The sequence below is a fragment of the Bombus huntii genome, chromosome 2 (assembly GCF_024542735.1).
Source record: "Bombus huntii isolate Logan2020A chromosome 2, iyBomHunt1.1, whole genome shotgun sequence".
Classification (NCBI taxonomy): domain Eukaryota; kingdom Metazoa; phylum Arthropoda; class Insecta; order Hymenoptera; family Apidae; genus Bombus; species Bombus huntii.
The window spans coordinates 17,752,703-17,775,250 of record NC_066239.1 but is presented as its reverse complement, the minus strand read 5'-3'; the positions used below and the strand labels follow the sequence as shown (position 1 = coordinate 17,775,250).

The following is a 22,548-nucleotide window of genomic DNA, read 5'->3' as shown; positions in this document are numbered from 1 at the left end:
TAACGAATTTGAAGATATATACTTTGATAGAAATATTAAGGCGAATTTTGTATAATGGCGCTTAATAAGATATTTATTTCTTAACATACGAAATTACAATAAAACTGACTTTTGTAGCTGTATAACATATAAACGCAAGATAATTTAATATCACGATACTAGCAAAGCTTTTCAAACCTCTCGTACGTAACATTCAAACAATTTAGCGCACGATTGCTGTCGTCGTTCGTATATGAAGCGAACAGAATCCGCAACTCGTCGTAAGAATTTCTCTGGTAAAAAGTATTTAGGTCTGGTAAAGTTAAATGCTGGAGCCACAGGGCGACAACCAACACCGACAGGCCACGTTGCTGCTGTATAACATCTTTCTATTACGACCATTCAACGCAACTGAGGCGGCAAACGGAAGAGAGGAGAAGATCAGGGACAACAAACGAGCGAAAGAGTTTCGTAAAGTCCACGAACGACTTGTCCAGACATGGGATAAAGAGGAAGAGGAAGCACAAGGGTGCGAGAAGGCTCGCAGTCCGCCCCGAAACGATCGATAGTTCAACGTACAGGGAAGTGCAGCGGCTGCAGAGCACACGTGCAGTCCTCGCGGCCTATTCACCTGTGTGTATGCAACGTACAGCCTGGTTGTGTCTCTACTCGCACACCCTTGCTTCCACGACCTCCGCCCTAACCGTTATTTTTTCTCCGAATCCATGAAATTCATCGACACGATTTCGTACTCTGACCCATAGTTGCATGCATTTTTCCGAGTATCATTCATCTCGCGGATGAAGGATCGATCGAGTAGGGGAGCGACTATGTGGAATTGTTGTTACATTTTTTTCGACGAGTAGAATATAGAGATAAAAGTTTATTTTTGCCATGATGTCGCGTGTAGTTCTCATATAATATCATTTTTCTTGCTTTGGTATAAATTTCACGTTACATAATTTCACATTGTTGGTAATTCCAGGGTTTAATTAAGAACAGTGAAAAATAAGGATAAAGACGTAGAAATCTATGCCTCTATGCACTGAAATATCTTACTGTTTAATCGGCGATAGAAATTTGGATATTCGTAACAATATTTTCTAAGCAAATACGAATCGCGTATCGTTTCTTGAATTTATCTGTCTTTCGAAAGAAAAGCTGTATTTATCCTGATTCTCAAATGAAATTCTCGCCTACGCTGGCATGTGCGTGCCAACAGCGTTTTTCATATCGTCGGTGCGAGAAGAAATTTCAAGTTAATAGTTCAACTTGATTACACGCCACAAAGATAAGGAATCACGATGACAGTGAGGACGACGATGGGAAGATAAAACGGCGAGATGGAAGAAGGCGTAAAATTGTAATAGGAATTTGAAGAGGTTGACAGATGTATTTGGGACGAAGGATTGGAAGATGCCACTGAGATGAATCGGTCTTGGCAGATGTGTTCGTGTATTACGAGAGTGAAATATCTACAGGTTGTCAACAAAATTGGGATAATATCGTTTGTGATCTATAATACTTTTATACTGTATCGTTTAAAAATTTTATGGACGTCGAAGATTATACGGATAAATGTTTCTTTAAAAGAGATATTGTTTACCGAGTTCGGTTCAAACGAACGACAAATTATTTTATTCAACTGTATATAAAATATCGACAAGTCGGCGAAAAACGTGATGAAAAACGTCAAGTTTCGGATCGTCGTTTCAAACACAGCACTCGTTACTCTTGAAATATAAAATGTAACGCAGTCAACTTACAGCTAAAACAGAATGCCGAACAAATTAAAGGTGGCATAGAAGTCCATAAATTGTAATTGCATCATTGACGATAATGGGGTGAAAAAATTAACGTTCGTGCTTTAACACTATTCTTTTCTTACTTTATAATACAATAAAAATGATTACAACGTTATGTGTTGAAAATTACCGAAATATTTATAGTTGCATAATCTAGAATTCTCTGCTAAAAATACGCATGTACGCGTATTTCTGTATGAAAATCAAACGGTTTAGGATAATAGGATACTCGCAATGCTTAAAAGATACACGGGCCTGAAGAAGCTACAAAGAACAAAATAATATACGCTCCATCTATAAAAATTACCAGTTGTATATGTCGGAGTCAGGTTGGAATTTTGGGGGCGTTCGATGAACCTTTACTTATTTTACCGTCGCGGATGTAGCTAATGTTTATGGGTACAAATGTGGACACTACAAGAGGCTATGAGTAATAGCGGCGATAGGATGGTCGAGACGATGGTGACAACGAATTCAGGTTCGATAACGAATCCACGGTCTACGGGATGACGAGTACAAACGTAATACACGATTCGGGTAACTTTCTCGATAACTCAATCAGCAATTCGTCCAACGACTAACTAACTAACCCGTAATCCAAATGAAGCTGCCCTTATATATTCCTGTCCCCACTTCTCGGGTCAATCTTTGTTTTTAAGGAGAGCCATATAATCATTCCACACCTCTGTCAAGTAGACGTCCCTCCCGTGATCGTGGCTACATCCAGTGACCCGCTATGTCACTTCGAGCCCGAACCCATCGTCATAAAGCCAGACTGGAACATTAGAATTATTTCTTATTTTTATTGTTTAAGTGTAGCTATAGTAAAAGTCTGGACTAGGGTATCGGGCTTTTTCCCAACATTCCGGACGGGAAATCCCGATGTTCTTTCATCTGCGACATATAAATATATCTCAAATAAAATTAATACAGAGGAATGCAAACGAACTTATTGTTCACCTAGTACATTGTATGTATTTCACGTTGGAGGATCTCGATATTTTACTCGAGGAATCGATGATCGAACGACGCGAATAAAAGCATTTCATGCGACGAAACAGAAAGCGAAGATCCCGGAAGATTTCACCGACTGCTCCAACTCTGACACAAGATATAACGTTGAAATGTCGATAGGATTGAAAAGAATGTGGAAAGATTCCGAAAAAATTCGATTTCCTGCGTGTTATTCCCGTGAGAAGCCGCGACTGACGAAATCCGCCAACGAAGTTTCTCCTAACACGTGAATTTACGAACATGGGGGTGAATATCGGGAAAAACTGTCTGCGCCGCTCTCCGACGAACGAGAAACTGCCGATTTCTTCGAGAAAAAAATTTTTTTTAATAAAAACAATCTGTTACTAATCTCATATTTGATACGTAACTATTGTGTTGGCAACTAAGTGATTGCGGAGTTTGTCATTAGGTGGTATTGACAAAATCCGCAATCACTTAGTTGCCAACGCAATATAATTCTGTGAGAAGAGAAAAGAGTGGAATGAAAACGTTCGATCTTACATTGGAAATTTTAGTTTTGTTTCTATTAATTTCTGGAGGATTTATATCGCTGAAAACAATTTAGGGTCGTTATATAAATATTCGAAAATGAAAAAGGTATTTCAAAGTTTTATTACACAAACTTTCGATTGGTGTTTTTAAACAAATAAAATGGGAAAGATATCGCGTTACACGGTTATATGATAGCTTTATGAAATTAATGAAACCTGTCGAGAGGGAGAGAGAAAGATGCTAATTCAAAATATCGATGAACTTTAGGATTTAGCAAAACTGAAATTTAAATTATCGTTAGCAATCGTATAGCAAAAGGATCTTTTTTATTGTTAATTAAAATTACTTAAAAATTCAGACTAAAGCAATGGTTTAGACTACTTTGAATTCAGACTACAATGCTTCCAAACAAAGCATTAGTTTCCGACTGAAAATAGACTTACTACTTTGTGTTGCTAATATAGAAATCTTGTCCGTGTTCCCATGATTGATGTAACTTGGAATATTGATAGGTTGCCAGAAAATGGAGGCATATTGATCTTGGCAGATGGTGAAGCTAACAGTAAACAAGCCCTTAACTATCTATAATGTAAGCAACGCGAACATGTACGAGAATAGCAATCTGTAAAGTGATTTACGATAAAGGCACGCAAGTTATAATATTATGCAACAATTCGCAAGATTCTTAATCATTATCAAAATTTCAAGTAATCGCCTTAAATTGTATATTCAACAATCCCTTGGAAACTATACTTCTACATATAATTAAATTCTTCTCGGCAATAACGCAATAGCGTAACAAGCAGCAGTCCATAATTTCATCGTGAAAGAAACATAACGACGATCTAAAAACCTTAAGAAATATGATCAAGGAATTATAATACTTGCAAATCATAATACTTCTACTCGGATACTCTACGCAACAGAAGATAAACAAAGTATTATCGACGATAGGAAAGGTATTAAAAATATAATTTTTAAAAGTGGATTCGTTTAATAGATACTACGTTTTTTCACGTTTGAGCAGGATTTTTTAGAACTTTCTGAAGGAAGTCTATAAAACAAAATGGTTATTTGAATTATTAAATTATTAAATCGCATAAGAAATGTCCAGTCGAACTTCTTAGTACTAGCTACGTATCGACAATTACGATAGCTTTTAAAGGAATTTCTTCTCTTTATATTTGCAAAATAATCGGCAAATAGCCATTTAGTAATTCGAAATTAACATTTGCAAAAATACGCCGTGCAATCATTTGCTGTCTGTTCCCGCAGTGAAAACGATCAAAGCGTTCCTGGAACATTCGCATAGTCTTTATCGCATTCAAAAACGCTCGGTGTAATTTCTATGAATGTTCGTACATCGCGTGCATAAACGGACACGCGTTACCACTTTCATGTTTTAATTTTACAAGAACAGGGAACGAAAACGAGCATTCGCTGGCCTCGTGTAAACGCACCGAGGGAGGAACGTCGGAGAGAAAAAAAGTAAAAGCAGCAATTTATTCTGGCGACAGTTTCAACTAGCGCAATTCAAAGTAACATTAATCGAATCTCTCTCTTTCTGGACACCGCGAAGAAAGAGTTTCTTCATGGTGTAAAACCTAGCCAAGAAAAAAGAGAGGAAATTTTTAGTCCACTCCGTGAGTTGCCTTCAGAAGTCGCGACGTTGCTAATTCGATTTCGTACGTTCAGTCTTGAAGATCTGGTTCGTCGAAGCAGGCACGAGGAAACGTAAAACGAAACCGACGTTCCTTTCCTCTGTTTCCTCCGATTCTCGAGATTCGTCGATAAACGAGCAAGATGGAACTCGCTGGAGAAAACGAATCGAACTTTAAACGCCTTCGTGCCTTGGAACGAGTGAACGAGAAGAAAATCGGAAAGAAAAGCAACGAGAATAAACACGGCACACGTACCGCTAGCTTGCGATAAGTTTCGTTTCTTTGAATGACGAACGAGGACGAAATGGTGGCAATATAGAGTCCCACGTAGAATTCGAAAAGACGGCGAGATAGTCGAATCGCGTCTCTTTGATCTCCCCTGCTTCGTTCTCTCGTACGTTTAGCACCTCTGTTTGCAGGTTACTTGAATTTTTCTATTCTAAATATTCGGATTTGCTTCGCTATATTCCACGTTCGTGATGCGATTGGAAAGAAGAGGTGGCCACGAGTTTTCATAAGAGAACGTAGTATATCCTTTTTCTTTAAGATCGTGTGGGGAAACATGAAAGCTTCTGAGTATTTTCCAGGCACTTTTATCGTAGATGCTATAATCTTCGTCATTTCCTCCGGCTAATCTTTCTTCGAAAAGCTTTTTAATTTAGAAAGAAAGAAAATAAATCACCAATGCGAAAAATAATTAGAAGTTATGCGTATATATATTTCAGAACTATTAACATTTCTTTTAATATTTTCCTCGATACCGGGATTTCTTAAAACAGGAAAAGGATTAACTATCTAAAAGGAATTGATAGTCGCAGGATTAAAGTACAGTAGTTACTAAAATTAACAGCGGTCGAGATTCTGCTTCGAGACTATGACCAAGACTGTCATTTCATCTCATTTAGAAACGAAACAGCAAATATACGATGGGGTGCTATATACAATAACCTCGAAGAAAAGGATTATTAGCGGGCAAAAAATTCAATTGGAAGAAGGAGTGAATGAGAGGAAACTTTGGGGCAAAACGCGCTGAAAATCGGACGTAGGAAAATGTGCCGCGTTAGTAAGCGGATGAATTCGAACGAAAACTTCTCTCGCGTCGAAAAAATGAACGACTTTACCGGGCTTCCACGAGGCTGCGAATTTAAGAGCATGAAAGGTACAACCGCGAAAAAAGGAAAGAAGGAACGTGGCGGGTATTAAGTAAGTTGAAAGAAAAAGGAGCGTAAAGGAAGCGTCCTGCATTGAGCAACCTTCTCCGGCTCTATATTCTTGTGCTTGCGATTCGTTCAAAATGACGGTGATCGAGGCAAAGTTAAATAGAAAGTCGGGAAAAATGTTGAATAGCGAATATCGAGATTTAGTCCAGAAGGCGCAGTTTAAAAAGAAATTTCCTAATTTACTAAAATAAGGAGAGGGAGCGAATATCGAGATTTAGTCCAGAAAACGCAGCTTAAAAAGAAATTTCCCAATTTACGAAAATAAGGAGAGGGAGATTTAGGTACAGAAAATAAAATCGTAAAAAGTCGTGAACAGAAGGATCTCTGTGATCTTAAGCGTCGAGAGAGAAAGGAAAGAATCGAAGAACAATGGCGAGTAAGCATAAAATTGTCGAGAAGCAGAAATCTTCCTTTAGTAGCGTTAATTGCTGATTTCTAGAGGGTCGAACAGAGAGCCAATCGATACTGGACCGATTGAATTGATTTTACGGCTACTGCTCGTTAAAAGATAGAACTCGTTCTGAGCAGTTGCTCGATTAAACGTTTCCCAACTTAACGATTCGTTTGAACAGGGAACGACGAGAGGAAAGTGACAATTGGCTATGATATTTGGGTCATGTTTCCTTTGACCATCGACACTGAAATGATAAACATTGGAACGAAATTACACAATTATTGTGGATCGCGCCTGTAGCGAAGCGAAATTCTATTTGACTTTAGAGAAACCGAACAAGTACTGAAAAATGTCAATACTTGAAAGTCAAAGAATAACTTCAGCTTTTTGGCGTGATTTTCAAAGAACTGACGGTCCAAGATTATTCAAAGGCGCTTCAACATTATTTCGTGATTATTCAGTGTCGTCGTAAAGACATATTTCAAAGCCAAAGTAATTTCAAAAATATTCCAAGATTATCGCAGACTTGCGTCAAAGACGTTTAAAGATCCTTTTTAAAAAATATTATATCTGACCATTGGATAATTAAAGCATTAAATTATTACTTGCCATCAAGGCGCGTTTCCATCTTTCCGTTCGCATATTCGTTTTCGTGAAACTAAATAGTTAACAACAATTGTCGAATAAAGAGAAACCAGAAGCGGTAACGCTTCATCGATAAGATTTTAAATAACGTGAAAGCATGTCACGAACGGAGGAAGATTCAGAGATTAAGGATAGCGATCTTAGCCATGGAGCGATTACGGCAATTAAAGTGTTTCTGAGAGGAAGACGAGAGAAAAAGAAGGACGAGCGACGAAGGAGCAAAGAGAAACGAAACCTGCCGGGAGTAGGAGAATGATCATTAGAGTAATTGCTGTCTCGTCACGAAGCGGGTCAACAGTTTTTCCTCTTTCTGAACTGTGCTACACGCGCCGTCGGACGCCATCCGCGGCCAAAACTTCGCTATGACGGATGGTTCACCGATGAGAACGTAGCACCGTGAAAGTCGCAGAGATCTTCAAGATGGTGCAGCGAGTTGGAGCAGCGTTTTGTCTTTGTAAACTTGTTGCGATGCAATTAGGTATTTGGATAATTTATTGCGCTAAATTAAAAGGAAAACATACAAGATGACTTTAAAAATACAAATTCTGTATAATTTGACAGTCCTGAAGTGGAGGAAGGGCTGTAGTGAAAATATTTGTACTTGAAACTCTTGTTTATAATTTTACTGAATTTGTTTATAAATGCCGATACTAGAAAATATTATTCTCTGATGGTTTAGATAAATTTGAAAGCGGTGGTAGAAGAAACAGCTGTAATGGAAACATTAATACTCGAAGCTAATCGTTTCGTAGCAACTGGGATTGTGTGTAAGTTAGTACTTTAATTTTCTGTATGTAGAATTTTATTTGATTATGAAAAAAAAATTATAATATTTTATAATTATTACAAATATCTTACGGATTTCTTATTTCGATTTGAAATCTAATAACCATCAGTAATACTTACAAATATTTTTATCTGGTATCGGAAAAATGATATACAACTAATACTGATACAATATAACAGAAAACAAAGCGTAAAAGATATAGATATATAAATATTTACTCTCTATGTAGAATTTTATTTGATTATGAAAAAAAAAATTATAATATTTTATAATTATTACAGATATTTTACGGATTTCTTATTTCAATTTGAAATCTAATAACCATCAGTAGTACTTACAAATATTTTCATCTGGTATCGGAAAAATGATATACAACTAATACTGATACAATATAACAGAAAACAAAGCGTAAAAGATATAGATATATAAATATTTACTCTCTATGTAGAATTTTATTTGATTATGAAAAAAAAAATTATAATATTTTATAATTATTACAGATATTTTACGGACTTCTTATTTCAATTTGAAATCTAATAACCATCAGTAGTACTTACAAATATTTTTATCTGGTATCGGAAAAATGATATACAACTAATACTAATACAATATAACAGAAAACAAAGCGTAAAAGATATAGATATATAAATATTTACTTTGTAGGTTGTCTTACATTATAGAAGGTTAAATTGTAGCATAGGAAAGTGAATCTGAACGCTTTTTGAGTGGATACAAAATTTCTGCAAAAAATCCTACATTTTGACAAACAAGTTAACAGAGCACGTAGGGGCAATTGACATAAAAAGAAATATAATTTGATACTGGTAGTAGTAACAATAAGCAACTTCTATTTAATGTTTTCGGTCATCTATGTAAAGCGTCTCACATCGATGTAAACTCTTTGATCTAAAACATGGGATAACTAACATGCACAATCCTGTTAGAAGACGATGTTCGAATACATGCGATTATCCATGATACGTGACATCAATACGTGTAGTTTCTGATGGAAGCTGCATCGAACATCTACTGTGAAATTACGATGTAATCCAAAATACGGAGTTAATTATCTCTGAAACGGTAAATTCGTGAATTTATCAAAGGATTGGTCCCTTAACGAAGGAAGGGATGGTCAGAGGACCATTTATCAAGGCATTCGTTTCAAACGGAGTTCTGCTAAAGTACGCCACGAAATTTTGTCAACAAAACTCTCGAACCATATCTTGTAGAAAACTGAGCGAGGATATCCACTACGAAAGACACTTAACGAATTTTCAGTGAAATTAAGCGAGTAGAACCGGGTGAAAGCAACGAGACGACGAACAGAAGAGACTCGAAATATATGTATAAAAAACAGAAAGAAGATTTCTAGAAGAATAAATAACAGGAACAGAGTGAACGAAAAGTAATCCAACAAGTTTCTCAGACGAATAACTTCGAAGAAAAGGTGGAAAAAATATTCTTCGTTTACGAGGCTCGAATCATATTCTTTAGTTGTCCGATGGTGTTTCTTAATTTTAATAAAAGCGACTCATCTGTTCTCCTTGAAACACGAGATCAGATTCACGAGAAATATCAAACATCTGGCCTGATTACAAGATTTCGTACAACCAACGGTCGAATCTCGTAATTAAACGAATACTATCTCGTTAGAGCGTTTGACATTTCCTAAACCCAATGAAAGCGAATATTTTACTTCCGAACGAGTAGCGAACTTCTAGCCCACGTTCTCGAGAACGGATAAACATATTAGATTGTAAAATGTAAAATATTCAAGATATGCAAGAAATTGCAAAATATGCGGAAGCTTCAAGCTCTTCGCCTACGGTGTATATCGTTATATACTGAAAGTATGACGTTTACTTACAGTAGAATTTTCATAAGAATTGAATGCCGATTTATTCTGTTTCGCGTCGTGTATCTTTTGTTCGACATTTTTTCGCTGTCCTTTTCGCTATGGTACAACGAATACTCACAAAATTCGAGTTATTCTTCCATAGGAATTAAAACCCAGTTATTTTACGACCATAAGCGTACATGCGTAACGTGTATATTTTCTACGAGGATGGTGCTACTATCGGTAGATTCACTGCTGGTTTTCTAAATTTTCTTCCAGCGACACGAGTCTTGAATTTGAAACGTGACATTCGGAAGAATAATATTTTTGAAGAACAACGTTAAAAACGGTATATCTGAAGAAGAAAAATACGTAAATCCAAAGAGATGCGTCCAAATTCGTGTAATTGGAATTCACTGATTTTTCTCATTACCTATAACTTTTCGTTCATCTAACAGAAATTCAAATATACAATTCGAACAAATAGATTCAATCGATATAATCGAATCACTTTAATCGGCTACGGATTAAAATTTCATTCCAACGAGTGAAATTCTATCGTGTTTCCATTAGTAAATTTATTTCGTTAAAAAGCAACATTTACCGCTACAGTCCGTCCAAATCAACTTGGTACAGGTCACGGTCGTTATACGTTACGTACGCAGGTATAGCAACTCTTGTGGTGAGCACGAGATTCTTAACGTCGTACGATATGCTTTGCAAATCGGTCCACGGAGCGTTGCGTGAAAATAATACACGCGCATTGGGGCAAACTGGGATAGTCAACGAGGGTGAATGGAAATGGGAAGAGTTAAAGTGTATTTGGGCGAGAGGGTAGCTTGGCTAACAGTCGGCGTTACTTCCGTTTCCGCCCCAGTAATCAAATCTCTTGACTCGGTGGGCGCAAATTAAAATCGTTTGCTGGCAACTGCGAAACGCGGCTGGCCCGTGGCAGCTCCACGATATTCAGCAACGGAAACATGAAGAGAGCTGCGCAACGATCGGTGGAAAGTAAGAGACAAAAGGACATTCGCGTCGAGAGAACGCCGACAATGAGGCCTTTCATCGCCTCGATCTGTTCTAGAGAGCAGCAACACTCGAATTCGACGCGGAATCGTAGAAATTAGACGAATGATTCTTTTTTCTGTTTTTTTTTTTTTTTTTTTTTTGTGGACAATGAGCGAGTTCAAAGTTCGTGAGAAGCTTGGAGCTTGGAGTTACTTAAGGTAACTGGAAATCGTGTGTCGTGATGAAGATTCTTCTTGGGTTTTGTTAGCTCCTAATCGAAATGTATATGTTTGAAAGATAAACGTAGAATGAAAGATATTTGGAGAAGGTGAGATAACAAAATACGAAACGTTATAGAAATGATGTAATTTTAGGGGATACGTTGCTTGAAACAATGAAAAGACAGTGCCGCTATAAAATTTTTATTGCTTCAACCATGCAAACGGAAGTCTTCAAGAATTGTATAAGCTTGCTAGGGTGATACTGTTATTCGTATTCTGCTATGATAAAAATTTTGTGACAACCATTCAAAAGGAATATACAGACGCGGGTAATAGAAAAAAATTAAGTAACGCAGAAAACGGTCCTCGAACTGTCTCGGGATATGAGGAACTGATCCACTTAAAAAGAATAACGAAAATAAGAAGGTTAAATCGAAAGGAATGATGAGAAGAAGGGTACGAATGAGACATGAGAGTGAAATACGTAAAAGCAACAAATCTTATGAATTTAATTGATTCCATTGTTTATAAGGTGCCTGATCGATTCGAGATATTTCACCGGTTTAATATGTTTTAATAAATAAAATAAAAAAATATATAATACTGTACCTTTTAATACTGCTTCTCGTTCTCTCTAAACAAACAATTTCTTGAAACAATCGAGTTCGATAAATGGAGCACCGAATTGATAACGCAAAAAATGATCTCCAGTAAATCAACACTGAAAATACCAAAACAAAACCTAACATTCTGCAACTCAATTATCGAAATGTACTTCACGCGAGTTTGCACGAATGTTTACTAACTTTGTATATTTACGAGCCATCACACGGTCGAATGTTTGTAGGAAAAACACGTCTGACCTGTTCGATTCGACTTCAAATATTCGACTAAGGAATGGTTTTCCCATGTCCCATGAACAGTACAAATTAACCGATGTGTGTTCGTGAGAGAGTTGGTTCGTTTATCTTCAGACTTCCTGGTGTCGCGCAAATAGAATAATGCAAGAACAGCAGAGTACACGAGACGCGTTGTAGGATAAGATCGATAAAGGGGCTGAAAATATATTTTATTCGATGATAATGTAAAATTTTATTCGAGGTTCCTTCTATTTATAAAGGATTTTGTCATTTTTTAACGGTCAAAATATCGATCAAAAAATATTAAAAATGTCGTAGAAATAATTTTTTATTCGTCTTCTTAACAAGATATTTTCGCGTTAAAAACATCAAGTTTAGGATAGGTGAAAAATTGATTTATAGGTTAAATATTGCATTGGAATTGTAAAAGTGGTTTCGTAGAGAGGAAATAGGAAATTTTATGTTTAATAGATTTTAGGTTTAAAACGAGGTTTTGCGCCTGATCAGATGCTATTTTTACTTCTTCTCAAATTCTACTGGCGAAATTAAAGAAATACAACGTTCTCCGGAAGATCCGAAAAAGCAAGTGAACAAAATGAGAAACGTTCATTCAAGACTGAACACGATCAGTAATTTCATTGTACAATCCCATCCAATATCATGCAAATTTAGTGCCCCAACATTTATAGTGAAATAGTATCTTCTATCTTTCTTCTTCCATCTGCTAGAGTTTAGATATAAAACTATAGCTCGACTCTACTATTCCTTTACTTACTCTCTATCATAAAAATAGATAAAAAAAAAAGAAAAAATACACGTCACAACGTTTGGAGTCTGATGGTACACTTGAAATGAAAAGAAAAAAGTCGATAATTAAATATCTCAAAATTATTTCTTTTCCAGCATTTTTAGAATTTAGATCTTTTTAAAATGAATGAAAAAAAACGTTTTTACATGTAAATTTCCAATATAACGCACTTTCAAAATAATACCATTTCTAGGTTAATTTACATAATTTATTTATAAATTCTTAAATTTGTCCAAACTTTCAACATTCTAATTATCAATTTTTGTTCCACTTTCCAGTATATCAATAATAGTTAATTGTTGATATTGTTAATGAAAGCTCGCATAAGTAAATCGTGGCTAGGTAGATCGTTCGAAAATTTCATTGACATTGCACTTGACTTCATCAGCATCTGAATAGTCGTGCCGGTATTACCCGTTTATTGACCATCAATTAATTAGCTGGCTAATTGAAAGTTTGATTGGCCAAGCCAGCTGTAGCACTACTACAACATGGGCATATTATTCCGAGTTGGTTCGATCTGCTGCCGGAAATCTCGGCGATTAGTAAATCGAAGCGGATTGATCCTCTTGAAAAGATAAATTGTCCACTACGTGTAGTTAGTTTGATATTAATTTTTATAAATGCTATCTGACTCGAAATTTGTTGATGTAAAGTGTACGATAAAAATTGTGTTATAAAAAGGGACAGACTCTTAACGTAAAAGTAAGTCGAAACGTGATGAACAATTTTTGAGAATTTTGGAAATTCATCGGGGCATAATTTGATTTGGTAAACTTCTCGCTATATGCAAATAATTTGTGTAATACTTAATAAATTACACATTTTTACCGACTACTTTCAATTTTATTATTATTTAATAGTTAATGGAGAGACTTTGCTTCGGATGATCGATATATTTTGTTATAAATTATATACGAACGGAGCAGTGAAATAATTAAAAATTCGTAATTTATTTCTCGATCCCTTGCAATTGAAATTATCGCAGAAATTTTGAAAAGAATAATCCTTACGTGATGACAACTATTTCATAGCAGAGTTTTCCTTTATAATTTGATTTATGCTTCACCACGAAGTTAATTAGAATTTAATTAAGTTAAATAGAACTAATTAAAACTATGACAGTATTTGAATCACGTCTCCAAGTTTATCGTTTACGACAACGTAACAACAAACGTCTATGAGATTTAACTAAAGTTCTCCATACATCGCATCGTGCAGATCACAAATGTTAAAGTATCGAATAAAACTTAAGTAATCACGTTAGAAAATTAATATGACTTGAACAATTTGCCAAATCGTTTCAAGATTCTAGAAAAAAATTTCAGACTGTATCGAATCAAATTATTACTTACTCGTCGAATTTCCCAAATCCTCTTCTGAAAAAACCGAGAGCTCGCACTCGCTTGTCCTACTTTCTCGATATTGTAGCGTGTCCCTTGAATATGAAGTGTCTTAAATATTTTACATGCTTTTGATGATAAGGAAAAAATGTTGGAGGAAAATATTATTCGCAGCGGCAAATATTACGATAAACGAAACCTTTTCTCGAAGCTTCCAGATTATCAGTATACTTTTATTAATTATCACCAACGTATTATACAGGGTGGTTGGTAACTGGTGGTACAAGCGGAAAGGGGGTGATTCTACGCGAAAAAAGAAGTCGAAAATATAGAATAAAAATTTTTCGTTCGAGGCTTTGTTTTCGAGAAAATCGATTTTGAATTTTCGCTCGGTACGCGTGCACTTTATCACGTCTCGTTATAATGGATCTCACTGTAGATCTCGACTGACGTTTTTTTTTATTCTATAAATTTTTATTCTATATTTTTTATTCTATATTTTCGACTTCTTTTTTCGCGTAGAATCACCCCCTTTCCGCTTGTACCACCAGTTACCAACCACCCTGTATATATAATAATAATATATATACATATTTTTACAATTATATCCAAATCACTGAGATGAAGATCAATCTAGTGATCCACGATCTCTATGATATCTGTCATACCTATAATCAGTATGAAGAATATAAAATAATACAAAATATTGTAAAATAATACAAATTAATATAAACAATGAAACATCTATCATCGAACGATCGGAAGAAAAAATGACTTATTTTAACAAGTGTTGAAAATGATCGACTTCTCACATGTACTTTTATAAATAAAATATCGACGACTTCGAAATTTCAAAGGATGTAACGCCGAGAAAAGAAACGTTTCCCTCGTCGTAGTATTTACTCCATCGAAAGGAATAACGTTCTCCTTTGAAATTTACTACCACCATCGAAAACAAGCAATATTTAAGACACTGAAATTAGGCAAGTCACCCTATATATCAGTCTCATTTGTAGCACAAGATTTACGTCCCCTATCCTTCCGTGCGATTACCCGTAGCCAGTTCTAGAGTATTTTTCACTCCCCGTAGAGTATCGATTTAGAAAAGGACGGTCTCCTTGGGCCACCCTCCGTTAGTCGGCCTCCGCGTAAGACCGGCTCGTCTGTGACTTTCGTCGCAGCGACCAAATTTCCTGCAATTGTTCTCCCGTTAAACCGATCGAACACACCAATCGACCAAATTATAACGATCCACGCATAGGACAATTTCACAATGAAAGTGCACAAAAAGCATCGATGCCATTTGACTTCGATCGTAAATATTCGTATTTACGGTACATATATAGATACGATTTTACTATACATACATATATATCTAGATTTACATACAAATATATATATATATATACAGATAGCACAAAGTTTCATGGTACATATAATTATTAAACGACATTATACACAGTTACACGATACATACATATAGTTTCTATCGTAGATATTAATTTCACGATAATCTACGATATTTTGAATCGCGAACATCTTCGATCGTGGGAACGGTACACGTACAAACACACACACACACACGCACAAGCACCAAACATAGACTCTGTCGACATGATGAAGTGGATTGTGGCCATGGCTCGAAGATTTTTTTACGAGCATTAGGTATGAGATCGACGTTCGTCGAGGACGGGCAAGCATCGGCGATCGTCCCCGCTGCAATCGGCGATGCGAATTTAACGAGTTAGTAGCATGGGCATGTGTGTCTGTCTGTCTGTCCGAATAGCACGTTAACGTCCAATCTGTCGTAATATATATGTTTTCTATACGTGTGTATCACTGTGTGTGTATATATATATATATATATAATATATAAATGTATACACTTTTATATGTGTATATCCAAGTATGTGAAAGTAATGTGTTGTATGTATATATATATACCAATTTAGATTATTTTTAAGGATATAATTTGTTTCGAAGTGGTAGTGATTTGGGTTACAATGTTGATAATTTTTAGGAAGAAGAGGAATTTTGGGAAGATTTTGTTAATATTAAAATTAGCTACTGATAACGTATAGCAATGTACGCAGTGAATGTATTCGATTCTTCAAAATATCATTCGATTAGTTTCATATGCTTCAAACTAGCCATCGATATGCAGAGTCGTCGCTTGTCACGTATAGTTTCACACGTGACATATTTTCGTAACTTCAAGAGATACATCGAGTTTCTCTATAACAATAAACGCGAAACTCCAGTTAGCAGAAAAATCAGAAACCAACTATATTACACCTCAAACCATAATATAATCATACTCCTATCTCGATAGAAAATCACGTTAATTTTATTTAAGTGACTTGCATGGTTCTGAAGACAATCGTGGAAAGAAGAGGTCCAAAACTACTGTGAAAGACTCTCTGATCGTTCTAATGTCGAATTTAACACGTTTCCTTAATCGGTTAAATTATTCGATTTTGATAGACGTGTTCGTTAAATATGAAACAGCAACAATACGTACCAGTCGATTTTCTCATTCCCGAATTGCTGCCACCTCGAATTAGAAATGAAAACTTGTCAAATGTATTCCTTACACGATTTACGCCGAGCTTTTGCACGCTTACGAGGTGGCTGCCATGAAACGTGACCTCTGAGTGCTGAGTTCGATGGTTGTTACATTGTTATATACTATAGATGTGCATGAGCCTATCGGTATGATCGTTTGAAAATATAAATACACCGATTATGGTTACATGTATACACGTAAATGTGTCTTAATAATGTTTTTTTTTTATTTTATTTTACTTTGGATCTAATATGGATCTCTATATACGGTTTTTAAAGTACATACTTTTGCAGAAAAAGAGCAAAGTAAATTTAACGAGATATACTTCCTTCGAGGATTCTATGTTACTGAGAAAATCGATGTTTAAGTGTAAATAAAAAAAATAGGGTGTATCTACATGATTCTTTTGTGTAAATATTATAATCAGGAGAGAGATACTGTGTTAGTCGTTAATTTTAACGTGTAATATGTTTAATTAACTTTTCATGCCACGCTGAATTTAAGGTAAACGTAACTCGGAGAAAATATTGACGTAATCCAGTTTACCTGTTGCTAGACATCTAAGAATACGAAGAAAAGAAACGTGCAATTCAAACGAAATTAAATGTCCTCGTTGGCAATACTTGCACATCCATGGAAACGAAAATGGGAAGCTGAAATTTTGTAAACTGGTACACGCATAACCAGAAATTGAAGCTTCCGGGCAACCGAACAAAGTCCTGGCAAGCTTTTCAAATATCATTTCCAGTTTACGCTGGCAGGCAACTTCTTTTAAGAAAATTACAGAATTTTTAATTAACCTACGTCTTTCCTTCAAAATACGACGAGCTACGAATCGACAGATTTTATTAAACGATACGTTACGCAGCAAGCTACAAATAAATTCAATTTTACATAGAATCGTTTTGCGTTTGCGTATTAGAAGCTGCAATTGGAAAATTTTAATCTCCATTGGAAAAATTAAATTTCATTTAGGCATAAATTCCATAAAAGCGATATCACCATCAATCTGACAAAATCCGCTTTTAATCTATTAAGAATCTCGCCGTGGTACAATGCGCGAAATTCGAGTAAGTGCAGACTTATTGAACGGACAAGATTAAACGAAAAGTCAGTGAATTCGAAAATCTGTGAGAATTATGAAACACGAGAACTTAAACATTTGAATATTTCAATACACTTGAGAGTTTCGCTATTTGAATATCTAGAAACTTGGAAAATTTGACAATTAGACAGTTTGAACATTTGATAATTTGAAATATTCAGAAATTTCCGATCTTCAATCTTATCTATCAAACTTAATAAATTTAAAATCAACGACTGTTTCGATACGTCCAAAGTAACTTCATCCCTAAAAATAAGATTCTCCCGTTGGCGGTATTCGGTTACTTTCATCGAAAATGGTTCCCTAATTGTTTCCAGCATGATGCATTCGCATGAAATTCACTGTACGACGTAAAATTCCAATAGATTAGCAGTAAAAGTTTTATTGCCCTAGGAAGTACGGCCTACTTTCGAATCTCGTAACTGGTAACCCCCTGTCCACGATTCACCGTACGCTGTTGAAACGAATTGAACCGGTAGAACGGATCGTAACGTGTTTTAACACACGACCCTCCTGAAGAACCTAATCCTCTTTTCTACCTAAGCGTGTGGATTTCCTGATTTTACTACTTTTTTACCGGTGCCTGCCGGTTATCCGTCATTTTGTACCATCAAGACGGTATTCGAATGTTAGATCGTCGATCAAAACACTGGAATTGCACGGGACAGATTAAAGAACGTAAGAAGAATTGTGTGGCAGAAAATAGCGCAATGGATATTTATTCGTGTGAACAATTCGAGGTGATAATATGTATCGAGAATAGTAAACGTAGGATGTATCATAGAGGATATGTGAAAACGGTATGAAAAAGAAATACGTAGAACGTGTAAGAGACTAGAGAATAATAAAAAAATTATTTGTCTTTTTATATTACTTACTATGTAGTTAGTTCACAAAGGATATAAACTAACAAACACGAAGATGGTACCCCGCTGGGGGTAGCCACCCACATGTTATATTATTATACCACTAAGCTATGATATTTTACCAAATGTCCTACTGGACAAATTGTAGAATTTAAATAAATAAAAAAAAAACTATGTAGTTAGTTAAAAATTCGAAAAGATATCAAAAAGGATATGACAGAGAAATGAGAAATATTCTCACACTGGTGAAAATTTCCATTAGATTTCTGAGGAAAATTTGATAAAATTTGTATCTTAAAGTTTTGCATTAAAAACCAACGATATGAAAATCTATTTGTAAACTATGCAGAGAGTTATTAACTCGAATAGAATATATTCCATAGCTAAACAGATGCGATAACGACATCATTGAACTCGTCATGACGTGATTGGATCTTCAAAGATGCAATAATAGGAATATTAACAAAAATGCCATATAATTTACAGCATTCAAAAGACATTAAATTTCTCTCGTTTTCTTAGATACAGTAACAGGTAAAGTTTCTTTCTATCGAATACAATAAATGTCGACTAAACTTTCTGCTAGGTAAGTAGAAAGGTAGGAAAAACCCTAAGAAGCGAATTCCGGGGAGTGCAAATATCGTTTTTGGGGCACGTATCGCGTTAGGCAAGTTACATAAAACGTTTGTCTAATCTTCGATTAACTTTCACAGTGATCTGCGCCCAAGGTCTGATCGCAAAAGACAAGAGCGGTACATCTGATCCGTACGTGACTGTCCAAGTCGGTAAAGTGAAGAAACGAACCAGGACCATGCCGAGGGAATTGAATCCAGTTTGGCACGAGAAGTTTTACTTGTGAGTAATTTTTTCGTAACCTTACAAGTTCATCTTAAACGCGATATGAATATCAATATCGGTTGGTATAAGAAGAGAAAGATGGAACGATGGAAATATCAATTCCTTTTCTATAACAGATAACTTACGAAGTGTTAATTGAACGTCAAAACGTCTACGATTAATAAAACGAACCACTCTTACCCAGAGATTGTAAAACCTAAATTGTAATTTCGATATACGTGTCATTTACGTTTCGCTTAATTTACTTTTCAAAATAATTAAAATTGCAACGAGACTCCGTTTATTGAAACGAAATTTTTGTTATAACAGTTAATGAAACGAACTTCTACCAATGATTGAGTTCGATTATTTAAAAAAATCATATGTAGTGGGGAAGTACCTCGATTATTACACATACACATACGTATGTACGCACTTTTTATTAGCAAAGTTCTACTACACCGTGCATCCTTCGACGTAAATATTTTACCAAAGTTCGACTACATAATCCTATGGAAAGAGTTCGTCGAATTTCCCATTCCTGAATAATTGAAATATTTATACGTATAAATAACACAATCTGATATAACGTCGAAACGATCCTTTAATTAATCAAGTACAAGGATCTTGACTGGAAATCCCAATCGACGTTCAAACACAATCTCTAAAATCTGCCAATTGATAAACTCGAATTACCATTTATAGCGAATGCCACAACTCGTCTGACCGAATAAAAGTGAGAGTATGGGACGAGGACAACGACTTGAAATCCAAGCTACGGCAAAAGTTGACAAGGGAGAGCGACGATTTCCTTGGACAAACGATCATCGAGGTGCGTACGCTGAGCGGCGAGATGGATGTGTGGTATAACCTAGAGAAGAGAACGGATAAGAGCGCTGTATCCGGCGCGATCAGGCTGCACATCAGCGTTGAGATCAAAGGCGAGGAGAAGGTCGCCCCTTACCACGTGCAGTACACCTGCCTACACGAGAACCTCTTCCATAGCTTATGCGAAAAGAACGACGGCGTGGTGGCTCTACCTCAAGCGAAAGGAGACGATGCCTGGAAGGTGTATTTCGATCCACCTGGAGAAGAGCTCGTCGATGAATTCGCGATGAGATACGGCATCGAGAGCATCTATCAAGCAATGACGTGAGTCGTCTTGTTTATGAAAGTATATAACGTAGCTGGCGGCAGTTATATTCAAAGTTACTAAGCGTTTGGCAGAAAACATTTTCCGACGGGCTGAATAGCTTAATTGCTAAAGGCAAACGTTTAGCAAGCATAAGATCACCGTTCGAAACTCTCGTTCCAACAATCCGATCGACCGAATATTCTCTTCCACACTTCTCTGTTAGAAACAACCGCCGCCAACAAAGATGACGTTATACGAAGCTCTTTTTTTCGAAATTTGTACGGTCAAATTTGAAGACCGAGCCTTAAGGATCTTATGCTTGATAACTCTATAGTGTACCTTACTTGTGTTTTACCGAGGACAAGTAAGAACTTGATAAGCATACGAGACCCTGAATACACGATTGGCTTAGTTTCCTCTTCCCTGTCTTATAAATAAATTAACTTTTAAACGCGAGGAACACCTCAGTTTGCACTTGATTTTCGGTATACTTGTTCTCTTCTCTAATGAACAATACATATTTGGCATAGAAGTAAAGCTTGAATTTTGCTTGTCGTATACGAACATGTTACGTATTTTTGAAGAGATACAGGCAAAAGTACGGAATGCATTACGATATCATCGGAAGCTACTGAGCGTTAAAATCATTATGTTATCAAGTTTCATTAGTAATCGTGTCTTTTCAAATGCTTTTCCAGGCATTTTCACTGCCTCTCCACGAAATACCTGTGCCCGGGTGTACCAGCGGTAATGTCCACCCTGCTGGCGAACATAAACGCATATTACGCTCATACGAGCGCGAGTTCCGCTGTTTCGGCCAGTGACAGATTCGCCGCCAGCAATTTCGGGGTAAGTTGACACAATGGAACATCGAAGATTAGCTCTGTTTGATCCTTTAGATCGGGAAATAAATGAAGAAAGGATGAATGAAAGAACAGCGAGAATCTGACTGAGAAATGCTTCTGCGATTCCCTATTGGCAGTCTAAGTTCTCACATCTATTTGGTTGCTTAGCTTTGGAAACTTTGCGGGAAGCGCGTTACGTATGCTTGTTCCAATTCCATAGTGAAATTCTTCAATTAAACTGTTTTTTTTTTGTTTTGTTTCATTCGTTTCTTCTCCTCCCCTTCCGTCACTTCCAATGGCTGGACATTGACAATATGAACTTGCAGAGTTTGCTTTAATTGAAGTTTTAATTAACATCTTGTTCCCTTGTATTATGTCACGTTAGTTATCAAGGTACCGCGTTGATGAATTTTTGAACGCGAAATTGGAAATTGGAAATCAAAACTGAATTATTGTCGTTATTTCTGCTGTTAGATGCTCGTATTATGGATATAGTTTATTAATCAATGATATTGAAATTTGAATAATATATGTAGAAAAATGAAGTGAACTTGAAAGACCCTTCTACATTTAATTCTACTAGAAATGTAAAAGTATACAATTAATTTAAAACAGAGTTGCCGGAATTGCAGATTCTATCGTTCGGCACAGAGGATTGTTCCGGTAAATCAATGTAAATTTTTTCGAAAAAATTGTCAGCAGCGAAAAAACTGAGCGTTCCTGGTTTCGACGTTCTTGAATTATGCATGACTTTGTCTTGTACGGTGGTGAACGTGCGACCCAATAACTTTATCTTCGTTGCAAAAGCGCCAACAAAAGAAGAAAATAACTGAGCTGGACGCTAACGAAAGAAGATCGAAGGTTTACAACAAAAGCAACTATTTCAAAGTTGAGATGAACAGTAAAGGAAAGAGCAAAGAGCTTGATAAAATATCGAATAACGCAGAAAATAATTGAAGTGTTTTCTAATTTCCCGGGAATCTTCGAAGCTATTCATCGAAAAGATAAATTTTATTTATTCCATGATTCTCTTTTGCACGATATAAATTACGTGAAGAATATCGCAGAAGGTAGTATTGATGGTGAAAAGTAAATAAAAATACGATCGTTGAAAGGGAAA

General features: G+C 36.0%; 1 protein-coding gene across 13 annotated transcripts in view; it reads left to right on the top strand.

The window, feature by feature from the left end:
* Positions 1 to 22,548, top strand: part of LOC126874335 (protein unc-13 homolog B-like) — a 379,726-nt gene that overhangs the window by 341,033 nt on the left and 16,145 nt on the right. For all 13 annotated transcript variants that reach the window (XM_050636351.1, XM_050636341.1, XM_050636331.1 and 10 more), the window contains 3 exons: positions 19,325 to 19,466; positions 20,154 to 20,600; positions 21,282 to 21,432. In XM_050636351.1, coding sequence (XP_050492308.1) covers positions 19,325 to 19,466; positions 20,154 to 20,600; positions 21,282 to 21,432 — 740 coding nt within the window. The remainder of the gene's footprint in view (positions 1 to 19,324; positions 19,467 to 20,153; positions 20,601 to 21,281; positions 21,433 to 22,548) is intronic.